This window comes from Physcomitrium patens, chromosome 24 (assembly GCF_059467195.1).
Source record: "Physcomitrium patens ecotype Gransden chromosome 24, ASM5946719v1, whole genome shotgun sequence".
In the NCBI taxonomy this organism is placed as follows: Eukaryota; Viridiplantae; Streptophyta; class Bryopsida; order Funariales; family Funariaceae; genus Physcomitrium; species Physcomitrium patens.
Genome location: NC_143433.1, coordinates 6,924,453 through 6,949,398, shown reverse-complemented (window position 1 = coordinate 6,949,398; position 24,946 = coordinate 6,924,453). Strand labels below are relative to the sequence as shown.

Genomic DNA, 24,946 nt, shown 5'->3' with positions numbered 1-24,946 from the left:
TTTTTTTTTTTTTCTTTTCTGAATGTCATATTTATTTATAACTTTGGGAGAACTTTCATCTTTTAATCTGAATTTGACAACCAATTACATCATTATGGTTTATGCCAACCTACAAATTTCAATTGCTAATGTATCCATGATTTTGTTTTAAAAAATGGGATAATATTAAATAAAATGATATATGAATACAAGTTTAATAAACTGTAACATTTTTATTATTTTTTTTTTTTTCATGCACAATCATATATGGGTGGTGTAAATAAAATTGAATGATGCTGTAATATTGCATCAAAATGTGAAAATTAAACCTCTTGAGAAAATACCAAGAAAAGTGAATACATTACTATTGTCACTTTTAGCATTTCATCACCATTTTCTGTATGCCATAGCTACTCAACTTCTTGTGCAAGTTGAACTTTGTTGAATCTGTGACTCCACTTTTGCCCAGTTTTGATGCATGAGTTAATGTTTGGCAACATTTCATTAACATATTCTGCACTTGTGGAAAGACCCACCATAAAATAAAAATAAAGTATGGGAGGTTGCAGCTTCAGATCATACACAGCAGAGTGTGATACTTGTAACTGTCCTGGGAGGATTATTTTTCAATAAATAAAAGTAAAACAACATTGGATTAAAGAAAGTTTCAGGAGAAGAAGAAGAAAGTAAGCAAGATGAAAAGATAAAGAAGTGCCCATTCACATCAAATGGATACTCAACTTCAATGGATTCTTCACCAAACAAGAGTGTTATAAATCTTCAATTTATAACATAAGCCCAAATCAATGGTCCACAGGTGATAAAAAAAACAATAATAACAACAACAACAACAACAACAATTACATTAAATTACCATTGCTGTTATTGAAGAAGAGAATAAAATTCTCACATCTATATATTTATTATTGTAAAATAAGACACTTCATACTTTTGAGTCTGTAGACTTGGGATGGAGCATCTCCAAGAGTGTAAGAAACCATTCAAGCTTCCAACTAAATATATTTTTACTTCTCATCCATAGATTTCCTCTTTCCTAAGCCTTGGCATACTGCCACAAGAATGCAGAGTGTGTGAAAAGTCCTATTATATATCTGGCCTTTCTCCACTCTCTAAAAACAATAAAGAAAGGGAGACTACCCCGTGTGAACAAACATATATATATATATATATATATATGTGTGTATGTGTGTGTCATGAGAAAGAGCTCATTAGTGTCCGTTTTCTGTCCTTTTCTCATTTGTGGTAATAGTTCTGCCTTCAAATACAAGAGTTGCAGCTAGTGAAGAAGACCAAGTTGGAGATGTAATAAGGAACTGGACACCCCTGACAAAGCAAAGCAAAGGGGGGCAAGCTAGTCTAGTCTAGTCTAGTCTAGTTTAGTCTAGTGTTACTTTAATTTACTTAGAGAATGTCTAGTATTATGTACCTGCTCTTCAGTATGCTCCCAACCTAAGCTCGTTTCTTCAATAACACTACCACCACCACCCAACACAAGATGGAAACAAAAAGAAGAAGAAAAAGGCAGGCTTTTCTAACTCTACCTGAGATCGTATGTTTACTATCGGAGCACTCTGGTTGCATATCTCCAATCCTGTGACGATGGATCTTATTCATCGCCCTCTTCATGTCGAGATGCACCCACAAGCTGGACTGGATCACAAGGAGTGACCTCAACCGTGAGAAGAGTATGGTACAATGGAAGATGAGGAGAATGAGGAGGAGGCGGTGTTGGATCAGTCTGCGAATGTGTGTTGCTGCGTTGCCGCACTGAATGTGGGGATGAAGCTTTAAGGCATGTAGTACCGGTTGCCGCACTGACACCGCCATACCTCGGGGTAATACTCGGTCTCGGAGATCACTCCGTGTGGGCTGCCAATGGCAACGTGCACTGGCTTGCAGGGCGTGCACGTTCCACACCTGAATCGGCAAGTCGGGGGAGACGATCCTACTAATCCCCTCCTGCTGCTGCTGCTGCTGCTTCCATCAGAGATTCTTTTCCCCTGGGGATGGCCAAAAATGGTGTCTGCTTGCTGCGGTACGTCTCTCATATCCTGCCTCTAGAAAGAATAAAGAACAAAGTCACAGTGTTGCTTAATCAATTAGTACATATACATGTATTTTCCTTTGTGCACAAGATTGGACATGACAACTTTACAAGCCGCGTCCACACGAGAAAGTAAGCAGGAACCATGGAAGTGATGGGATGGAACGGCACGTTTCAACGTTACTTTTAGGTTGAGGAGGACCTCCCAGCCATAATTATGATTTACTTGTACTTCTAGATTGAAGAACTTGATGTGGTCACAACATGTGTGCCACTCTGAACCAATTAGAGAAATTCACACTTGGTGTTTACAATGTAGTGCATTTCAACTCCCGCATGTGCTGCTCTACACAATTCACTCATCACGATAATCTGAGGGAGTTGCTGTAGATGGGTTATTGAAAGGGTGGGAAAAGGGTACCTGAACGCCTCGTGATTTATTTTCAGCATCAAGAGAGGAGAGTGCCGGCATTTGCTTTATATGAAAGATCGTTGGTACCGAAGGGTCAGTCACTCCTGCACAATAACATCCAACTATTCAAACACTTCCAAAACTGGGCACGAGTTGGATAATGCACTCATAAAATACAGTTTACTCGTACGTTGATTACCGATTACGAACACATTGCGACTTGAAAAACTTCCCGTTTCTGGTTAATTGGCAGTCATCACCAAGATTTCAGCATTAAGTCAATTCTCTCGGTTTTCTTCACTAATTTAAACAAACGAAGAAGTCCGCTCGAGCTCTGCATTCTTTCAGTGGTCCAACCTCCAGAACAGAGAGACCGCAGAGCCGTACTCATGGCATGAAAACGTGAGGTTGTTTTGGTTCAATTTATCCCAGAGAGATTCATTTCTACGGTCTAGAGCATGGGAAGAAACCAACTGCATTGAAATGGCTCTGGCTCAATCGATCACTCAAAGCAGGCCAAGGATTGAATGAATTACCAGGGCCGATGCGAGCAACAACTGTGGCAGGAAACACTATCAAAACCGCCAAGCTCATCATCGAGAAAGCAACCATAACGGGGCTCAAGTTGCAGTGCCCAAATCTTCCTGCAGCACCTCTCCACCTTGATGCACACATCTCCAACCAGGACCGACGTGATCCCGGGTTTTGAGCCAGAAATGAGCCTGTCCGCCCTGACTGGGCAACTGCTGCAGTGAATTTCAATCAACTCTGGTGGGGTACTCAGTGATGAATGTCCCGCAAAAGACAATGCCAATGGGACGGGTCCTCTACGGGTGCTCTGCCTCAGATATTGAATTCTCAATCGGCAGTTCTAGCAATAAGAATGCAGGAAATGGAACGCGGTCAATGGATCGAGGGATACAACATCACCCTTGGGGTATCGACTACTACTACCGAGAAGTGGATGCAGCGCGCGATCGTCTACTGCTTAAGTGCAATCTGTGGATGCGTATCGAACGTCAAGATTCAGGTCGGATTGGCAGAAATGGAATGCCGCGCCCGAAGGCAGCTCGACGGTTCCTGCAGTCCGGGAAACCAAACCCGAAACCTTCCGGAGGGTCACAACTCCTAATTTGATCCGCTCGATGAGCTCCTCTCCGGAAGTCAGCGGCTGTTGAATCGGTAATCATAGGCAAGCTAGCGAAAAACCATCGCCTGATGCAATGGCACGGAAACTGTCGACAGGCAACGTTGAAATTGCAAAAATCAAGATGGGCAATGATTCCTAGTAGTAGTTCCTAGGGACTGGTACCGCATAGAGAAGTTTGTCTGGGTACGTGAGTTCTATATCTTGGCGTTGTTGCTCCACAAAGCGAAGCTGCAGCTCCATGGCTCTGATGATGTGAGAGGGGTGGGTGGGTGGGTGGGTGGGTGGGGAGATGTGGTGAGCCCGGGGTGATGGTCCCATCACCTTCATCCGGCTCTCGCTGCAACTCCTCCTCCTCCTCCTCCTCCATGTTGGCATCACCCCGTCCATGGTGATCTCTCGTTTCTGCAGCAGAGGTGAGGCGATGGTCTCGGGAGTGACGCCGCGGTGCCAGGCAGACGGACAGGCAGTCAGCAGACCCTGACGGCACACACCTCGAGAGGGTGAAGAAGATGGCAGGCATCTTGAAAAGAAAGGTGCAGCTGGTCTCCCCCTGCCCTCCCTCGCGCAACGCCATCTCTACACACCTACAATTCCTCACCCTTTCCCCTCCTAGTTAATGTGCACTGGCGCTCTTGTCTAGACACCGGTAGCTGTCTATCCCTGATAGCCACATTTACATTGCAAGCGTACCAGCAGGTGTGGCAATGCGCGTGAATTTTGGCAGCAGGAGAACCGACCTCCTTTTTGTGAACCCAGTGTGACTTCCATGATCTCTGTTTGCTTGCTTTCTACACAACTAGTCACCTCCCTCCTAGCTCAAATTCTAACCTCTCCTTTCCTTTTCTTTTCTGTTTATTTATATCCTTCTGTAGAAGAATCAAACCATTTTTTTCTGTGTGTCTTCCAACATGTGTCTTCTAAGTGTCCTCCTACTCCCTCAGTCCACCAGAGGAGCTGCTGCATCGAAGCTGCATCTCTCCAGTGAAGCAGATGCTTCAACAATGAAAGATTCGGAGATTATGGGTGGCCTAACACATCTCTCTCTCTCTCTCTCTCTCTCTATCAGTGTTGACTCCTTTGTGTAAATACTGTGTTGTGGGCACAGCACACCACTCTTCTTCCCATTCTGTTGGGTTTGGTGGTCATAACTAATGTGGCTGCTCACTCTTTTTCTGTTTTTCCTTCTGTCACCTCAGCAGTGCATGGGGAATATTATTTTGAGGCTGGAGGCTGGTATTCAATACAAAATTGTTTTTTGGGTTCACAGATTGTTTTGGTGGACTGTTGGTTCTTAGTCTCAAAGGTGCGACTCCAAGCCTGCCTCTGACCAGCACTGTGCCAAGTGGCCACCAAGTCCACAAAAGGGGGGGGAAATAAAAAAGTATCTGTGGGTGATATGAGGTCAACGTGAATAAAATGGGAGTTGGAGGAGGGCCCCTGGAACAGTGCCACTGAAGAGGGAGAAGAAGGAGAAGAATGGCCATGTCTCTCTCTCACACACTCTGTATCTGTGAGAGAGTCCAAGGGGAGCACATGCAAGGCAACGCTTCTTTTGGGACCTTTTGAGCCAGCGTGCTCCTCCTCTGCCTCTTCTTCCCTCTTGCCATGCAACCATATATATTTGTTTTTTTTTCTGAAGGGGAAAAACATCATCAACGTGCTTTGCTGACACTCTTGGGAAAAACGAAAAAACAAAAGAAAAATCCTTCTGAGGCAGCCTCATGCTCTGGGAGTTGTAGCAGCAGCAGCAGCAATAATGTGGCATTTCATCAACCATTGGCCAAAATGGGGGTTTTAGGGCATAGGTAACAGACAACAAGAAAGCCCATCTGGTAAGCTAAAATTGTCCTATGTTCTTTAAGCCGAAGGCTATGACCCAAATGAGAAATCTCAATCATCAGTCTTTCTCTGCTTTTTTCCTGATTTGAAACCAAGCTTTTTAGATTTGCCATCTCTTTCATGCACATGTTCTTCTCATTTAACTAACTAACTATATATAATATTTTTGAAACAAAAAGAAATAATTTATATTCTATATTCATTCTAGGAATAGATACTTGGTTAATAAGCGGTCTTAAAGCATGGCCATTGATGTTGTCAAAAGATGGCTTGGTTTCTATGGCCTTAGAAAGAGCCCCATCTTTGCCTGGTCATTAGCCTTGGTAAGGCTGGCCCTAGCAAAATGGACTATTTTCCCAACAACTTATTGTGGAAACAACTCTCTCATGTCGGGGCTGGGGTTTGGAGTGGAGCCTTGGTGGAGCTAGTATGGTGTAGGAAGTTGGCATTGGGCATGGCTTCTACTAGCCACAATGCAAAGTAGTTGGCAAAAGCCACATATTTTTCATTTTATCTTGCAAGGGGGCTTCTCAAAAGGAAGGGGGATTGAGAGTAGGGGTCTTGAGGAGATGGTGTGGGGTGGGCAGGTGGATGCTATGCCAAGTTGCTACGTGCCACCCTACCTAGTGGGTAGAGATCGCGCTAAGGCTACCCCAGCCAATGTGCCATGCAACTCCGGCAATCACACATTGGCCATCTTTGTTGGCACCAACTAGTGGTGATACTCTTACGTCACTTTGGTTTCAATAGTTCTTAAATTTGGTGTGTTGTATTATATTTTTTGTAAAAGAATTGGTATTATCTATTATGTAGATAATTTAAGGAAAATAAATAAGCAAGCTCTTTCTTTGTTTATAATAACTAGATTAAAATAATAGTAAAATTTTATTTCTTTAATAAACTAATTGCTCCTCAATCATAGTTTCTCTTGTAATTTCTAAATTTTTTTTATGTTGTGTGTGTATTTTTGTATTCGGACTATGTTGTAAGTTGGTTATCTAAGTGTAAGATAATCATGAAGTTACTTTTCTTAGATTAATTTATTAAACTTTTACACATTTTAGATTTTAAGTTTTTAAAATATAAATAAAAAACAAATATATGTATATATATATATATATATATATATAAGGCTCCAATACAAATAGGCAAGTTATGTATTTCTTTGTGTTGAGAACAAAAAATAATTATTAATATAGCTATATTAGCTAAAATTCCTATTTCTTATCTGAATTCCTATTTGGTTCTAGCTCATTTCAACCATAGCAAAAAAAAAACTAAATTAAGAGGTTTTAATATAAAATTGTGATTCTTCTTTAAGTACTTATAAAGTCAATTTATTTTAGATTGGTAAAGAAGACCCAATTTTAATTTTTTTGGATTTTTAAAATGAATTATTTAATTCTAAGATACACACACACACACACACATATATATAAATATATATATATATATATATATATATATATATTAAAATGCAACATTAAATAAGTTCTCTTGGATAAATTTTTTATTTTTATTTTTTTACATCTGGTATATCTTGATTGTGTCAATCAAAAACTCATATTTTTTTTAATATCCTATTTATAGTTTTATCTTCCTATTTTATCTATAGATTAAATAATCATTCATCTTATTATTAGATTTTCTATTTTATATCCACACATTATTTATATGCTCTAATCCTTCTAATTCTTTATTCTATAAAATATTACTAGGGTGATCTTTGTGAAAGAGCAGTATTTTTATTAATTTATAATTTCTTAAATTAATCAAATATATTAATATATATAAACAATTTAATTAGTCACTTTTATGCTTTAATCTCCCATTTCCATTTGATGGTCTGTAAAATCCACCTCATAGTTTAATATAATAATATAATATTTTAAATATATAGTTTAAATCAAACTATTCATACATATGCCACAAAAGAAAAAAGAAAAAAAAAACTATCACTTAATAATAATTCCAATTTTACAAAAATAAAAGTAAAACGTTTTTTGTTTTTTAATTTTGAAAATAAGATCTCCAAATTAGATAGAATACAACATTTTCACAATTGATGATTAAGTTATGTACCATATAAATTAAGATTTGATTGTTGGCTTTTTCAAGTGGTGGAGAAAAGATGTCAAGAATAGAGAGTGCACACCCATTCCGCACCATAGTGGAGCTCCATGTGCTCCCCTTTTTCTATTCTCCTTTCCTTTTGTTTTCTTCCATGCCATCCATGGCTTTTGTTGTGAGGGCCCCATTTGCTAACTCATCATCTTCATCTCCACGTACTACTCTCGCATGCCGAGGTTGATTCTTGGCTTTGAACGATTCGAAGGTATGGCAACCAATTTATTGATTGCCTACATTGTACCATTCAATTAAGAAATAATTGATTGATTGATTTTATTTTATGTGAAATATTAAAGTTATATATATATATATATATATATATATATATAATGAAAACTTCATGAGATTTTTTAATCTTAATGTTGGTGCATTTTAATTTTTAAAAAACTTGTGATATCATTTAAAAGAAGAAATGTGATGAATAGACATCAATGCATTGTAATATGCGATTTAAACCATAATTTAAATGTGATAATTTTGCACCATAGTTAACAAAATCAGCAATGTATCTTGCTTTTTAATTATAATTTGTATTATTAAAATATTTTCTGATTATAGAAATAAAATTTCAAAAATTTATATATCTTTATTTTTGAAAACTTTAATGTGGGAAATTTATATACACAGAAAAAAAAAAAAAAAAAAAAAAAAAAAGAAGAAGAAGAAGAAGAAAAAAACTCTAAGTTTACTATTTTAAAAAATCATTTAAATAAATTAATAATTTTATAATCATATTTTTATATCATAACTTAAAAAAATATATATACAACATGGTTTATATGCATCTACAATACCAAGAAAATGTATTTTAATTAATTAATTAATTAATTTGGAAACTCTTGCATTTATCAATATTTGAGACAAATTATTACTATTGATATAAGAAATTTTTATAAAACTAACATATTTATACAGACGTAAGTTAATATTCAAAAAATAAAAATATATATTTTATAATTTTAAAAAATGAGAATTGTCTCAGTGCTAACCATTTTCAATCATTTTTTAAAATAGAAAATAATAAAAAAATCATTATATTTTACTTGGTTTTTTTTACCTACTTTGGGAAACCAAGATATATATTAAAAAAACTAGATGACAAAAACTAACCAACTAGTATTAATATTGAACTTAAGCTTTGAAATATTTGTTGAATGAATATATTAGTAACACTATCTAGGTACAGAAAGACAAATTACTTTTATCAACTGCATGCTTATAATGACATACAATCTATAGATATCAATCATCAAAGATCATATAGTACATATATTGTAATCAAATCACACTCAAAGAGCAAGGTTTTTTTAAGTTCCATATAATAGTCACATTTTGTATATGCATGCACATATCAAAAATATATATATATATATATATATATATTGCATTATGTCAAACTTGAAATTGAGATAAATTTTGACTTTGAGACTTGTGTAGCAAATGTTTGGCTAAGCCAAGTGCATAGTAATATTGATACAAGGTTTTACATTCATGCTCTCATATATGTAAATAATGAAAAAGAAAAAGAAAATATCAGATTTGGGGTATTGCTAGTGCCATCATATTTTATGCTACTACCATTGCAATTTGTCACATGTTATTACCATTTATGCTATTACTACTACAAATTACTATCCTCTTGATATATTTCTTAAGTTTTTAATATTATAATAAATAAAATGATAATTAATGAATAAAAAATATGGAAGTATAAGTAACATATGCACAATAGTTTTGCATGCATTTAAATCTCACATTACTCAGTTTTGAAGTTAAAAGAAATTCAACAATAAATAAAATGAAAAAGTTAAAAATTGTAAAAATTACACAATTGTGGATATAAATGTAAATTACTGCATAGTTGAAATCAACTTATTTAAAAAATGAGACTTAAAACAATCATTAATTTTTGTTCATGTGATTAAAATCAATAAGTAGTTGAAATCTATTTTTTGTAACCACTAACCTTGACTTCTCAAATTTGTTGACTCATTTTTCATTCTGATTTTACATAGGATGCAGTCAAAGAAGGATCATAAAAAGTGATGGAGATTTGTAAATGCTTGAATAGAACAATAAGCCAAATTTGACACAACTGGTTTTTTTGAGTCTAAATTACATCCAATGTGATGCTCTGCACTGTTGAAATTGAAGAGATGCAGTTTTTGAGTCTAAATTACAGACATTGTGTGCAACCAACACCCTCCTCAGAAACTGCATCTTTTCAAATTCAATAGTTTAACAACACATCTGATTTCCCAAGACTTTTACCATCTTACCCAACCTTACAAATACAAAAATCTAATCACATCATTTATGCAATACAAAAGGAACAAATAAAATGTCAAAGTATATCATTCTAAATCTAGTGATCATCAACTTTAAAAATGATAATAATAAAAATGCCCCATTACAAGAACAAGGCAGACTTATATATATAAATATATATGTATATATTCTTTTGGGCCCACGAGTACTCCTCCTACATCATGACAAGCAAGGCACCCACCCAATTTTCCTCACTTCCACAACAGCCAAGCCAAGTCCCTGTTTGGAGTTGTGTTTGTTTAGTTTAGTTTCAGCCTGTAATTGTGGCTTCATTGGCGCCAGAATGCTTGCTGCTCCCTTGAACCCCAGCAGACTCTGCACCATAGCCATAGCCAGCAACTACTTCTGCTGCACAAGCCAATACACTATACATTATTTATATATATATTGCAGTGGGCAACAACAGAACCTATGTAAAATCAATCGTTGTTGCAATTATATATATATATATATATGTGTGTGTGTGTGTGTGTGTGTTGCAGTCATGGCCAGCAGTGCAGACCACCATTTGGTAGGGAGGGGAAAGAAAGTGTGAGGGAGGGAGGGGAAGGTAGTACGATACTTGAATCTGCTGCTCTTGTTACCATTACCTTTCCTTTATTATATAAAACAAAAGCAAAACAAAAGAAACAAACAAACACAAACACTGTCACACACACACACTCACACATGTATATATACATACTGCTGTGCTCACACAATCACTGATTGTTTAGGTTATTTGCCAATGGCAGGTGCCACAGTCTGGTGTTGTGTGGATTTTCTTCTGTTTTTGGGCTCCTTACTTTAGGGCTTGTTGCTGTTGTGTGTGTGGTAAGGGTAAGCATGTGAGAGTCCAGCTGGGTTTTTTATTTTTTATATTTTTATTTTTTACAGTGTTGTCCTAACAGGGGTCTGTAGCATTGAAGAGTAGAAGACCATTCCTAAAAAACAATGCAAAAAGTAATTCAACATTGTATGTATTGGGGGTGTTGTACTGTCTGGGTATGTCTGGTTTTGAGAATGTCTTTTCTTGGATAGTGAGAGTGTAGATTTAGAGGTTTGGGCTTGGATCACAAAAGCTTGGAGATATTAACAAGGTATGCATATTAACTATGTAAGGTAGACAACCCATTTTTTATGACTTAAGCATTTCAGCATATAAATAGTATGTGTAAAAATGGAAAGTAAATATGTCCATTTAGGAAAATAGAAATCAAGAGGATTTCAAGTGTTTTTACACAATTTGGTTCAAAAATGGAATTTATAGAAATGTTTTAGCTGAAAATTCTCTTTGACCCATTTCTGATATATAGACTAACCTAATTCCGACCAATGGTGGATTATAAAACCGAGAATCTAACTTTTACAAAATTGTGATGTGTGGCACTTAATTATGCTATCAAACTTCACTTAATTTTGTGCTACTTATGGATGTAAACATGTGGATAAAGCAACAAAAATTCAAACATTAGTTTGGAAGTAATCCACCATGTTCAAGTTGAATTTTAGCCACCATTCTTCCTTGTTTCTGCTTATCTCTAAATAATATCTTACACATCCTCCATCTTCTAATCGTGCTCTAACAACTCTCTAATTGGTCGATGCACAATCAATGACTGTATATATACAACTCCTCTAATGCATAAATTGATTTTTAATAATTCACGCTTATTGATTCTAAGTACAAAGAATTGTTTATATTATTCATAATTTAATGCTATTTTTGCTAGGAACCAATGTATTTTTGGCTAAAAAATGTCAAAACTAGTTGACAATAGTTCACTAGTCTAGCACAAATATCCCACCCTATAAGTTGGAAATGGGAGGTGGTTGACATTAGCTTAGCTATCTTATGTGAATTTCTTATTTTTGGATGATAAAGGTTAGAAAAGTGCCTTTTTTACTATATCCCATGCTCTTCTCTTGTTAGGGATGTTTTAATAAATACCCCTCTTTCATGACATATGTCCACCATAGCCTTGGACAGTCTATTGGTACTTAATGTTTAAAGACAAATTAATTATAATTTGTGGGTTCAAGTTTAAGGCCAAAGATTATATTTGATAGGTTAGGATTTAGGATTGGGAGGTAGGATTTATAATCATGGTATAACAATTAAGAACATTCCTAGTGAGAGGAACACAAGTTGTATCTTGCCTTCTCAAAAAGTGCTCCTTCAACTTCTTTTGGTAAATTTTTTTAATAAGAAAAAGATCTAATCTCATAAAGAACATAGAATTATAAAAATTCTATTTAAAACATCAATATAGTTTTTAGAAAAAACCCACCAAGGATCTTCCATCCACTTTTTATTTTATAAGAAATACATATAAATATATATAATTAATAATAAAAAATAATAATAAGTAAACATACATAGTATGCATACAAATAATATAACTAAAAAGGTGGTTTTTTTAAATTAGTTGGAATATTGAGCAACAATCCAATTTAAAAACTCCCTTACAATGTATAAAAAAAATAAAGTACCATTGTATAGTTAAAAATTATAATAGTTGTGGCTAATTACACTAAATTTAAAAGAAAGAGAATATACTTTAAAATATTCGAAGTGTCTTGGTTCCCAAAATATATTAAAATAAATTCTTTGGAAATTTCTAATATATATATATATATATATATACTATCAAAATTAACAACTAAAATATCCAATTAATTGAATAAAAAGAAAAGAATAGGTTATTGTTTCAAATTTGTAGATTGTCATTCAATAATTTTAATAAAAAATTATGATGTCAAAACACAAAATTCAAGATCTAAATGTTTTATTTTTTTATTTTTTTTAGTATAAGAAATTTGTTTTAAAAATATTGAATGTAAAAATTTAGAAACATTTTGTGAATTTTTTTATTAACATTAGTGACCATAGAAGAATATATATATATATAATATATATATACATACATACATACAAACAAATAGAATAATGGTGAAAAAAAAAAAGTAAAATTCTAATTAGTAGTAGCAATGAATTTACTTTGTTGCTGCAAAATAAAACATTTAAAGTGAATACTGCAAAAAAAAAAAAATTGACAATGCTATAAAAAGTATTACAAGGTGATATTAGTATTTCTATATGTATATGATAAAGTTAGAATAATAACAAAATTAACACTAAAGATGGAACAATCTTCTTATGTAAAATCATGAGTGACTTGGTATTCTTAATAAAGAGTTGATGGCATATTCTTAATATTTGCTTACAAAGCTTCACAACATAATAAGGATTGTTGTTATAAAAAAAATAATTTCTTATAATTACAGAATTAATTGTGTACAATAATATGGTACAAGTGATGTACATGTTCGTAAAATCTTTCATCTCTATTTTCATGATAGCCAAATTGTGCAGTTAAAAAGGGATTACGATTCTACAATCCCGCTAGTTATTTCATTTCACGTTAAACATATTATTGTTTAGAGGAATAACAATCAGAGAAAGAAATCGAAATTAATGAACACTCAAAATTAAATTAAACAAATGATTGAAGCACTTGTGATTTAGGCTCCGAAACGCCTACAGTACCAACTCTCTCAGCATCGTAATCAGTGTAGTCAGGGGCATATCAAAGTCTTACCAGAAAAGCAACTTCTGGGTTCAATTGCAGGTTAACGATACCAAACCTACTGAAATGTATTATTTTAAAGCCTCTGCAACAATTGCACATCGTTTCAACAAAACTTTCAAATCTAGAGTCCCATTTCATTACCTTGGTAAGCCAGTGCTCGCCATCATTGATGACCATTATCCAATTCTCCAAAAGAGAAAACCGATTTGCAAGTTCAGGTCTCAAATACCAAAAAGACGAATTGAAAACCTCATTTTCAACTTCATTCTCGTTCCTGCAATCTTTACCTTTCAACCAAACAATTCACGTTCTTCCAACCTTCTGGCTATTGTGGGATCCACAGGCGTCCTCGACTTTATTTCTTCCTCTTTTTTTCCACCAAAAATTCCTGATTAATCCTGGGAATTTTTCCACCACTCCATGAATTTCAGAGAGCCAGGCTATATAGCAGAGGATTACATAGCCTCCAAAGGAAGCACATTGCTTGGAGAAAATAAGATGAAAACTACAGGAGAGCGAACAGAACTTCATTTTTACGTTAAATCAAGACGCATGATTCGATAATAGTGGCGCAACCGATTGACTCTGATCCTTCCATTGGCAAGTAGCAAAAAGACAAACCTGAAAACTATTGGTTCCACAGCCTTCATCAGTGACAGTGTCTCCCATACCATCAGCACCAGCTAAGAAATAGCTAGTACTGAACGTACGCGTTTCCTGGTGACCTGAAGTCGCCAAAAATGAAATCCAACATCAACTTTGACTATACTGCGTAAACCAACTACTTGCAAGTATATCAGCAGCATTCAGTATTAATTCTAGAAACGACAGCAGCTGCATTGTCGTGCATTACGAGGATAGCAGAACATCCTTGTGAATTCGGCCACACTTGGTTGAGAAACGTTTCCAGCCATCATGCCTGTCAACCTTCACTCCAACTTAATACACCAGCTGCAAAGTCATGCACAGAGACAGGCTTGTCAATTCCAACAATTTCAGCATCTGCCAGGGAAAGTAGCGATGTCATTAAAAGCGCAACCAAATACTGGCTGCTCACTTTACCTGAGAGGCGCACCTGCAGCGAAGAAGATTCTTGTATATTCTCTCTCCCATTTTCCAACATCACCATCCCTTCCTGATCAAAACGACTTACAACTGATCAAACCCGTTGCTGCGACAAATTTCTAATTACTTGGGTACTAACCTCCGAACGGTTAAACATCATTAAGCGGCTCCAATCAGTCATTGTTCGGATACCAAAAACTGAAACTAGAAATTGGACTTGTACCAAATAGTTCCTAGGGAAATCCGATGATTGGCACCTGGCGTTGCCACATCATTCCACCATTCCCCAAAAACAGATTCACCAATTGGTTGTTTCTCTTCTCCTCCAAGTGCAATGAGAAATACTCCTCCATTCCTTTCGGTTACAGACCCATTCTCTGCACGGCCCTTCTTGGTCCCGTAGTCCAACGTCTTGAGCGATCCCACCACGTTACGGACATCCTATCTCTCCCTAGATTTTTTAAGTCAATGACCTAATCAAAGTAGACAATATCTACATTCCAAGTACAATAATCGGAACAAAGGATTGGAATAAGGAAAAATGTGATAGATACTCGAACTCAGAAGTAAATTTAGAAGGACGTAAAAAAAGCATACCTCTGAAAGAAATGCTTTAGGAGAAAGCAGGGTGATCTCGACATTTGGCGACTTTCTAAGCCACAACAGACGTTACGACGCCAGCCCTGCCGAATTCCTTCCTCCCCCATCGACTTCACTTCTACACAGCATTCAGCAGCAGCCCGTAAGCCCCATATTCGGACACATCTGCATGGAAACCCACCTCAAGCATCTCCATCCTGCAATTAGGGCACCCCGAATATCTAATGGACTACAGATCCTGTGAGCGAAATTCCAGACTACAGATCCTGAAAGCTAGAACAGAAAGCCGAGGGATGCAAAGCCAAACCTCGCAAACTTCACCACGAATATATTTATTAATCCAGCGGTCGCCAGCACTTAAACCCTAAAGCTAAGCACAATGAGTCAATCCAGGCAGCAAGGCTACCAGCAACAAGCTTCAAACAAAAAACCTCAAAATCTACTCCTCACTTTCCGATCACCAACCTTTCTCCGAAACCCTAAAACTGGTATCTTTACACTGCATGACGCCACGTTCTTCACGTAAAGCTTAAAATCAACAACTGGGTTCCAGCTGACGACGATCCTTCAGCATTGAGACAGGGTCGGGGTTGGCTATGGAGACAAGATTGAGGAAAATGAAATACTTTATTTTAGATAAAAATGGTGTCTTGTAATATGCTCAGCAGGAGTTTCGTGGAAGCTCAGGAAAGTGAGGTGTCGGTAGAAGAAAATGGACCCAGGAATCAATTGATGTGGTCTGAAAATGTTCTCGTGTTGCTGATGGATTGCTCAATCTTGTTGGTGTCCTTTTATTTTCCTCTTTTGGGTAGGGACCCATTTTATATATATACATATATATATATATATATATATATATATGCGCATATATTCTGTTCCCAGGTTTTCATGGAGACTGTGATCCTCGTTGTGGTCCATCTGGAGATCCTTCACTAATCTAATTTTTGACTCCTGGGTGTTGTTGCTTAGTTTAGATGTGTTGGAGAAGAGAAAGAAAATGAGAAAGAAAAACTCAAAAAATAGAGGAAGGAAAAAAGTGTGACTCTTTAGGTGTAAGATAAAATAGAAATATTTCAAACAAATTTCCAATGGTGAAATAGATGATTTTTTTGATATCTTCTATGGCTTTTTAATTCAAGTAAAGAAGTATTTAAAGTTTCTTATTCATATACGGATTATGAAAAAATTTATTTGAAAATAAAAAGGTCTTTATGTTTTTGTTGGATGTGCAATGTAATTGTGCAAATAACCAAATTTTTATCCTACTATTGTAGTTTGAATCAAATTTACAAAAAAATATTATAGAATAATATTTTCTAATATCTCAATTTTATACTTTAAACTTAAAACTAATCAAACTTCAAAATTTTAAATAAATTTTAATAATTGTAATCCACACCTTTATCAATTCAATTGTTGTTAATTTAGAATCAAAAGATTTTAGACAAGATTGGCTACCCTATCAATTTACAAGCATAGAAAATTCATTGGTTACAAGGTCATATCAATGACTATATTGCCTTGTCACTTTTCAATCACTTGTATGACAATATATAGAATCGCTCAAATAAAATAAAATAAAATGACTCTATAAAGCACAAATTTATATTTTTTAAAAAAATGTTGTCTTTCTAAAAACACTAAAATAAAAATAAAATTTTATTTTGTCTCAAAAATTATTTCTTTCTTAAAATTACTCCAAATCACATAAGCAGATATTTATTGTCATTAATTAGTAGCTAAGATTTTTACAATTTTCTCAAGAAATTACCAAAAAGATTTTGCACTTCTAAAAGAGTTACATCATTTTATTGGCATTTAATATTGTTGCCTTTGGTGATCCTTAATTCATAAAAAATATCTCTAAATAAAGTTTTTTAGAATTCTAGATCTTGTAGATACAAACTTTGCATTCTCATATCTATCTTTATTAATGTACTACAAGTTTTACACATCATTTCTAAGTTCTACTTACTTCTATGGTATTATAGAGTAAAGATGCAAAACATTCAAAATAAAAAATAGATCCCCTCTTTTTCAAAGAAATTATGTAACTTTTTTTATCTATAATATTGTACAAATATTAGTTGCTAACAAGCAAAACATTCAAAATAAAATAGATCCCTTCTTTTACAAAGAAATTATGTAATTTTTTATCTATAATATTGTATAAACATTAGTTGCTAACAAACAAGATGATCCAATAAATCTCAAAGACTTGTTCTATACAATAAGGAATAGTAAAAACATAATACAACATAACATAATATCACTTTGAGATAGTTTGATTTTAAGTAATATTTTAGGAGTAAACAATTGACTTGAAGAGATTCAAAAATGTACATTGGACAAATGATTATCATCTACAACAACTTTGGTACTTGTTGTAGAAATCATACTACCAAATTACAAAAGATATTCTGCAATATATTATTTGATTAGAGAGGCAAAATAGACATGCGAGAAGATAATATACAATGAAGGATACCCAGATAAAACATAACCTAGCAATTACTGTTTTTGTGAATGAAATGATTTTACATTGTATTTACAAAGAATCATTATCTCCACGCGTGTACAAAGCACAATTAAGGACAGCGCTTCCTTTATAAATAAAAAAATAAGAATAGAGTGATGTGCAAAAGACATTGCTTGACAATAGACATAATTGTTGAAATATTTACAATAACAAATTAATTCAGTCTGGAATTGGAATTAAAGACTTGAAATTGCTCATCTTCAAGGTCATGGAACAACCAGAACTGCAATCCCCAAAAAAGACCACATCCATACAAACATTTGGAAATACTGATAACGGGACTAGACTTAGTGTGTGAATAAGGTATTGTTTCCCATTTTACTAAACAGAGACCGCAACGGCAACCGTGGAGGTTCGTAAAAGCGCCCAATCAGAACCGATCGCCATCTTGTGTAAGACCGGATTTGATCGCTGGAGTAGGTCAAACTCAGAAAACATTGAGACATGGGATGGGCCCCAAAACCATTCAGATCAACAGAATCTTCTATAGAATAGTGATGTACTAAGCTACCTATTTGGGACTCGCAACCCATATTATGTACAATATCCAAACTTCCTCTATGAGAGACAGGATCCCAAGCTAACTGCAGAAGGCCGTCCATACCCAACCAAGCGAATCACAATACCTCAGGGATCTTCTCGCCTCGCCTCGCTCGTACCTCGCTGTGTCTCTAGTTCAAACTATGGCTTCTCTCTAGTGTAGAAAGAAGAATGTAAGAAGTAAATGAAAATAACTGAGAGCACTACAGACTTAAAACCGGAAAGATATGGAAAAAGAAAGAAAGAAAGTACAGCCAAGGTATGTGCGATCACAATGTATCTACGAAATACGGGGCATCCTCCCGAGGGCCTGCAATAGAACGGTAAACATACAACTTCTCAACGTACTCTGGGTCATGTGACTTCTCAACATCCACGATGATTTCCACGTTCAGGTTAGGGTTCTTGTCAGCCAGGAACTGGACACCATCCCTGGTAAGTTGGCATGAAGACATCCACAAAGCGCGCATGGACTCGTACTTCTCGATGCCAGACAATAGAGCCTCGTCCCCAAAGGGACAGTCTCGAACCTCCAACTTGCGCAGAGCTGGGCAACCGTCCAGAACGTTGACCATTCCCAAATCAGTATCGCCTGCAAAGGCTACTGACAAAGTCTCCAACTTCTTCGCATACATGCCGATATACTCAAAGGTCTTGTCGGTTAAGAGCCCCGAGAGAGATAGGCGGCGAAGGTTTTTGCACAGCTTGCACACCGCGCCGAACCCTTCGTCCAGAGGGTCGTTGGTGACACAGTCTCGGTCGTAGACCGTCACCATGGCCATCCGGAAATGGGTCATATTCGGGCAGTTCCTGGCGAACTGAATCATTGCAGCATTTGACATCTGCTTGCAAAAGTAAAGGATCTTACGCATGTCTCGGCATCCCTCGGAGATTGCAATAAAACCCTTCTCTGTAACGTTACTTTGATTGTTAAAAGGATAGACACGAAGCTCCGTCAGCTGCTTACAGCAACGTGCTACGTGAAGTAAACCCTCATCTCCCACAGAATCTTGTACCTGAGTCAAAAAGAAATGATTGTAAAGCAGACGGAATGTGAGGAAAATTACAGAACCGGGCATGGCCAAGACCACAGTTTTAGGAAGTGGAAGTCATGACGTAATTAAGGTGAGGTTTTCCTATCCCACAACATGTGAGAATACGGCATGGGTGAGTCTGCTTGAATTGAAGCTGGATTATTATAGCAGAATAACGAGATTATTTCTCTTCATAAACGTCCCACTCCAAAATTGTAAGAAATTCAGTCTTTGGAGCTAACATCAACAAAAAACCACAGGTTAAGTATTCAAAACTTTCTGGTTAAATGACCCTACAATTAAGAGAAGAAACTCACCAGTAGGCGCCGGAGCTTGACGCAATTTGTAGTAGACTTTGTAAAATCAGCTGTGGTGAGTGCAACAGTTGAGAGATCTAGGGTGATCAGCTCGTTACAAATTGGGAAACATGTCGGTAAGCACCTTGGACTTACATCCCAAAACCCAGAAAGCGACCGGATATTCTTAACCTTCCTAAATGAAGCCTGAAGGTCATGAAGTTTACCCCACGTCAGCTTCTGGTTATATGCCCCTGTGCCCAAATCTTCAAGCTGAGGAGCTAGCAGAAGAAGCTTCTGCATCTGCTCCAGAGTGACCTCTCTGTTCAACTTCAACCTTTTCAGTCTTGGACAACGAGCTACCAAGGCATACAAAGAGTGAAAATCGTATTCATCCAACGGGGTTTGGATGTTCGCAAAACTGAGACTTTCCAGAGTTGTTTGGGACTCAGGAAAGGCCGTCAGCCAGCCTACACTGCGTACTTGGATTTCATTTTCTTGCAAATCCAGCTCCTTGAGATGCCTGTGCACAGAAAAAATGCATCTATGCTCACAGGCTGTAACCAACCATTCACACTTAACCTAGTCAAAGAAAAAATCATAAATCTAAACTATTTTATATTAGAAACAGAGAAACAGAAAAACAAAAACAGTAGCACTAAAGCCTCCACGTCCTGACACGTGCAATCTGTGCTCAACCTGGGCTGCTGCACCGAATTCAGGCTTGCTCACCATCTGATTTCACAACCGGTTTATATGTCTCGATTGCATCACATGAGATGGACTCACATTGAAAAGAGTAAATCATCACCTGCAGTGTCTCGTTATCCACTGAAGACCATCGGTAGTAAATCCATCACAGCTGGCAAGGCGCAGAGAACGAAAATTGGGGAAGGCAAGAGCTATAATCCGTAAACTTTCGTCAGACACAGTCATGCGCTTCAAACGGAGACATTCCAATCCAGCGTAATGCTCGGCCAAGGCTTCGATCCATGGCTGGATGAATGCCCCCCAATTCGAAGGCACCAGCCCAAAGTCAGTGAACCTAGGCCGCCCTTTCATCTCTAAAGACGTTAACTTGGGGAACCTCCTCAACAGGAGGTTTGGGGAGGCTGCATAACAGTTCCCAATGAAAACACTCCGCCTGCTCCATCCTTCTGTCCTGCACCACGCTTTGCACACCAGGGACACAGAGTTTCTATCCCTGTGGTCAGTCAGAAATACTAACACGTGCTCTAGCACCTCGTCTGGGAAAACGGAGAGCATCTCTCCTTCCTGATCTATCTCCAAGGTTTCCAAGTTTGCCAGTCTTCGAAATTCGAGAAGAAGAGTTTATTCTCAAGCCAACCAAGAAAATTGCGCTCCTCTCATTGGTCCCTCTACTTGGATCATGATACTGGAGGTAGAAAGCTCACACACAGCACACAAGGAGCTCGTCTAAAATTTCCCCTATATCTCCCATTCTCCACTTCTGAAGTGATCCTCCAGGGCTGGACAAATGCATCGGTGTCCCCTCAGCTAAAAACGAAACTCTTTTAATTTCATGAGCCGGATCGACCAAGATCTCTTCACGGAAGATATATGTAATGCTGTCGAATCATTCCCTAACACAGTGACAAAGCTCTATCTCGCATCACACTCGCCTTCAATGGCGTGTCAACAAGCACCTTTCCTGCGCCATTGAAGTAAAATGACCACCTGGTTCAGCATCTACTCTAACCAATGGCTCTTGCAAGAAAAATTGAATCTGTGGGCAACATAGAGCACCAGCCTCAATGAAAACAAACAGGAGCCTTCAGAGCACGAAACTTATCCGTACAAAGCTCTGAATAAGTAGCGTAACATTTTTTATCCAGAACACGGCTTTCGGCAGCTTCGACTACCCCAACTTCGGCATACACAAGCTGTCACCCTCTTCTTCCTCTGCACGCCTGCCAAGTACCGGGAATGAGGGGTCAACGCATTACAAAAAAAAGAAACCGCAATAGGACGAGAACAGACACACATTCAAATGGATACGAAGGCCTTACCTAGACCTGAAACTAGCTGCATGTCCATACACGATCGCGAAAACCAAACTGCAACATTTATGATGTCCTACAAACGGTAACGGTTTAAGTCACACCATACACACATTTTCCTCTCTTCGACACTGAGGATTACGCTCGAATAGCTTTAGACCTCAAATATTTGAAAAATCGAAGTTTGGATTTTGAGTCGACAGCGCAGGAATTAGATTTTAAAAAAAATTTGGCACGCCTCATGGGAATGGTCAATCCAACCAAGCCCTCTCTCAAGTTCATTATAATATCAATAGATAGATAGATAGATAGATAGACAGATAAAAAATTAAAAATTAAAAATTAAAAAAAACAAAAAACAAAAAACAAAACAAAACAAAGATTCAGATCTCCAGTACTCCTTGGTATCATTCCTTCTATCTTCCAGTGTATAATTAAAAAAAAATGAACAGCAAGAAGTTAATTCCAAGATACGAGATTGACAGTGCTTTCAAACTACCTCCATTATTCAGTGTATCACTCAGTCAGTATTCGGAAATTGTAGTGACTGGAACAGAACAGAAGAAGAAGGTGCAATAGCAAAAAGCAAAACAAAGAAAACAGTGTGCTCGAAAAACCGCACGTATTCCGTTCCTTTCACTATGGTTATGAAATCCGCTTTCCATACAGTGTTCCAACGAGGAATTTTTATCCGCGGTGCCAACAGCAAGATGGAGGAGGGAATGAAATCATCATGAGTAGTACGTAGTCCCTGTAAGCGAGCATGTCCAGGATTAATCTCTCACAGGTGAATCTCAATTAGGATTGCATGATCCCATGTAAGCATAAAACCGCAGGACCCAAATTCAAAATAATGTATTTTTAGAGAAAGTATACCAAACGTTGTACATTTCTGGTACGGCACTAGAAGAATGAGAGAGTAAAAGCTATGGCAGGGATAGGGTTAAAGGTAAGATAGGGAAGGACAAACCAGTCACAGCTAGCACAATAATTTCAACTACTACCATCTTGAACGAAAGGCGAGTACGTTAACATTTGGATACGCCTGCGGAACTTCCTGAGTAGGCATGAACACCCCATTGGGAGTCTTCTCCTTCTTTGCAGATTACAATGCATGAATCGCACTAACTCACATACAGAATAGCAACACAAACGCTGCCCTTGTGGTACTTAATTTACTGTGGAACAAACTAGACTTGTCCAATTGTAGACTCTCAACGGACTACACAAAGCTCGACACTTTCCAAAATAATTCAAGTCTAAAAATTATTTGAGAACACTCTATGTCAGGAGCCCAAACTATACTCTTAAACTCGCACCTCGCCCAGCATAGCCTTCATTGACTTGAACGTTGTACAATAAGAAAACCATAGGGTTGATTCTTCGCGGTATACTCCATAGTGAGACACACCCCCAGGATAAATCTGCTCATTAATCTCAAACACGATATTGCTAAGAACAATTATCCTCGAAAACCAACAATCGAACCCCAACGCAAACCAGGAACAACCAAATTAATGAGCAAGAGACCAGATACACCAGCAATCATGACCTCTAAACTACCTCACAAAACCGCTTAACCGAAACGCGCAACCCCAAGCTCACGCCTCCCTCTTTCGCCATCCATCCGTTCACCCAGAGAACTCAAACACTGTGCGTCCGTTTAACAGCACTCTAAACGCAACTCTTCTCACATGGAAGTCTAAAATATACATTTTAAAAATAAAAAACTCAGTACTCCAAACTTCACCACTTGCGACACCACTAACAGAGAAAAAAAGGTCGATCTCGCTTTCGACCACTCACTCTCTGTCGCTAGCTCTTGCGTCCCTATCACCTGTATGCTTGATCACGTACGTCGCGGAGACTCTCGTTGAGAAGGCTGCTGCTAAAGGGGGAATAATATTCCGGCTGAGGACATAAGTCGCATCCGTTCAACAGAAGGGACATAGCGGTGATGGTGATGGAAACAACAACATCAGCACCAGAAGCTCGAACAGCGTTGTTGTTGTTGCAAAGAGGAAGGGCGAGGAACGGGAAACGGGGGGGGGGGGGGTCAGTCCGTCCGTCCGTCCTGGCTCCTCGAGCTCTGCCCCTCACCCGCGTGTACAGGATTTCCTTTATTCGGTCATGGGTGGCCAATGTGTCAGCCAGCCCGCCCAGAGGAGGAGGGGTCTGTGCGCGGGTATAGAGAGGGCGACCGACCGCATTGAATCCACTCATGTGGAGGGGCCTGTTGCAACAGGGCTTGCTCCACGCACTGTGCTGATTGGTCCGGATGGATGGATAAAAGGATGGATGAAAGAATGAACATATGGACGAATGAATAGAAACAAGGGATGGATGGGGTGGATAGACCTGATGGATGATGGTGATGAGGACGTGGCTCAACAAAGGTACTGGAATGACTGCCCTGCCCTTGTATGTATACATATATATATATATATATATATATATATTTATTTACATATATTATATTATTAAGACATATATAGAATTTTATATACAATGTCACAATACTATGTTAATAAATTCAGAATTTTTTTGTTTGTATGTATGTATGTATGTATGTCTGTCTGTATGTAATTGTATCAATACCTAATAAACACAAATAATTGATTTTCTTTCAAAATGAAAATATGAATTACCCCATTGAGTCCACAATAAATAATAAACTAATGTACTTTATAGAGCACGTACTTTTGGAACAATTTTTTTTTTCAATAATGTATTGGTTACCAATAGTTTGCTCTTTTAAAACATGATAGCTGGTTTTATACTAAAAATATAAAAAACTTCTAATATTGTTTATCTATAGATAATAGATTGTTATCTATTATCTTATACAATGATTTACTTTTATGTTTCTTGGTTCGTATATGAAAAAAATTTGTATTAATTTAAAAAGTTTGAATTACTAATTTTAAATTCATAGTAGCATATATATAATAAATTCTTGTTGAATATATTTAAATTCTATGACTATTTAAAACCTTTAAAATATAAATTAATTAATAAAAAAATCCATCATTATATTTGATTATAAATTGAATAAAAAATAATATATATATTAGTTCAACTTTAAAGAAACACAATATTAAAAGCATATAGTAGACAACCACTAGATTTTCATGCAAAGATATGATCAAGTGTTGGTTGAAATTGTTTCACTTGAGTCCATTTGTACTTCTTTGTAGAGCCAAAAAAATTATAAAAGGTAATGATTGCTTATTCTAATGTACTATTTCAGAGTTCTTATGATTTTTTTTATAATTAAATTGTCAATAAATTTCTAAAAAAGTTATAGCATAATATTTTTTGATAGAAGATTTATTGAGATATTAATCCTAATAATAAATTTTCACATATTATCGTA

The 24,946-nt window shown here is 36.7% G+C and overlaps 3 protein-coding genes and 1 long non-coding RNA gene across 28 annotated transcripts; all 4 read right to left on the bottom strand.

Moving 5' to 3' along the window:
* Nucleotides 1–859: 859 nt before the first annotated feature.
* LOC112276415 (uncharacterized) lies at nt 860–3,131 on the bottom strand. The gene is made up of 3 exons (XM_024507704.3): nt 2,993–3,131; nt 2,466–2,560; nt 860–2,057 (listed from the first exon to the last, which is right to left on the bottom strand). The coding sequence occupies exons 1-3, from the start codon at nt 3,129–3,131 to the stop codon at nt 1,788–1,790; spliced, it is 504 nt and encodes a 167-aa protein (XP_024363472.1). The 3' UTR covers nt 860–1,787.
* A 10,220-nt stretch (nt 3,132–13,351) lies between these two features.
* LOC149986376 (uncharacterized) lies at nt 13,352–15,786 on the bottom strand. 19 transcript variants are annotated; one of them, XR_016500627.1, is made up of 7 exons: nt 15,606–15,786; nt 15,138–15,258; nt 14,764–14,981; nt 14,538–14,610; nt 14,329–14,426; nt 14,097–14,200; nt 13,497–13,873 (listed from the first exon to the last, which is right to left on the bottom strand). It is a non-coding gene; the product is annotated as an uncharacterized LOC149986376 (long non-coding RNA). The 19 variants fall into 19 exon arrangements; XR_016500628.1 differs by having other exon boundaries at nt 14,798–14,981; XR_016500629.1 differs by having other exon boundaries at nt 14,551–14,610; nt 14,798–14,981.
* A 2,180-nt stretch (nt 15,787–17,966) lies between these two features.
* Nucleotides 17,967–23,597, bottom strand: LOC141044315 (protein AUXIN SIGNALING F-BOX 3-like). 7 transcript variants are annotated; one of them, XM_090247187.1, is made up of 5 exons: nt 23,377–23,597; nt 21,369–21,480; nt 20,361–21,221; nt 19,571–20,072; nt 17,967–19,235 (listed from the first exon to the last, which is right to left on the bottom strand). In XM_090247187.1, exons 3-5 carry the CDS (start codon nt 20,813–20,815, stop codon nt 18,489–18,491), a joined length of 1,704 nt encoding a protein of 567 aa, XP_090103313.1. In that variant the 5' UTR covers nt 20,816–21,221; nt 21,369–21,480; nt 23,377–23,597; the 3' UTR covers nt 17,967–18,488. The 7 variants fall into 7 exon arrangements, with proteins under 7 accessions (XP_090103313.1, XP_090103315.1, XP_090103316.1 ...); XM_090247189.1 differs by having other exon boundaries at nt 23,408–23,597; XM_090247190.1 differs by having other exon boundaries at nt 23,428–23,597.
* Nucleotides 21,769–23,378, bottom strand: LOC112276627 (uncharacterized). Its single transcript, XM_073530983.2, has 3 exons — nt 23,134–23,378; nt 22,890–22,994; nt 21,769–22,321 (listed from the first exon to the last, which is right to left on the bottom strand). Exons 1-3 carry the CDS (start codon nt 23,191–23,193, stop codon nt 22,091–22,093), a joined length of 396 nt encoding a protein of 131 aa, XP_073387084.1. The 5' UTR covers nt 23,194–23,378; the 3' UTR covers nt 21,769–22,090.
* Nucleotides 23,598–24,946: the final 1,349 nt, after the last annotated feature.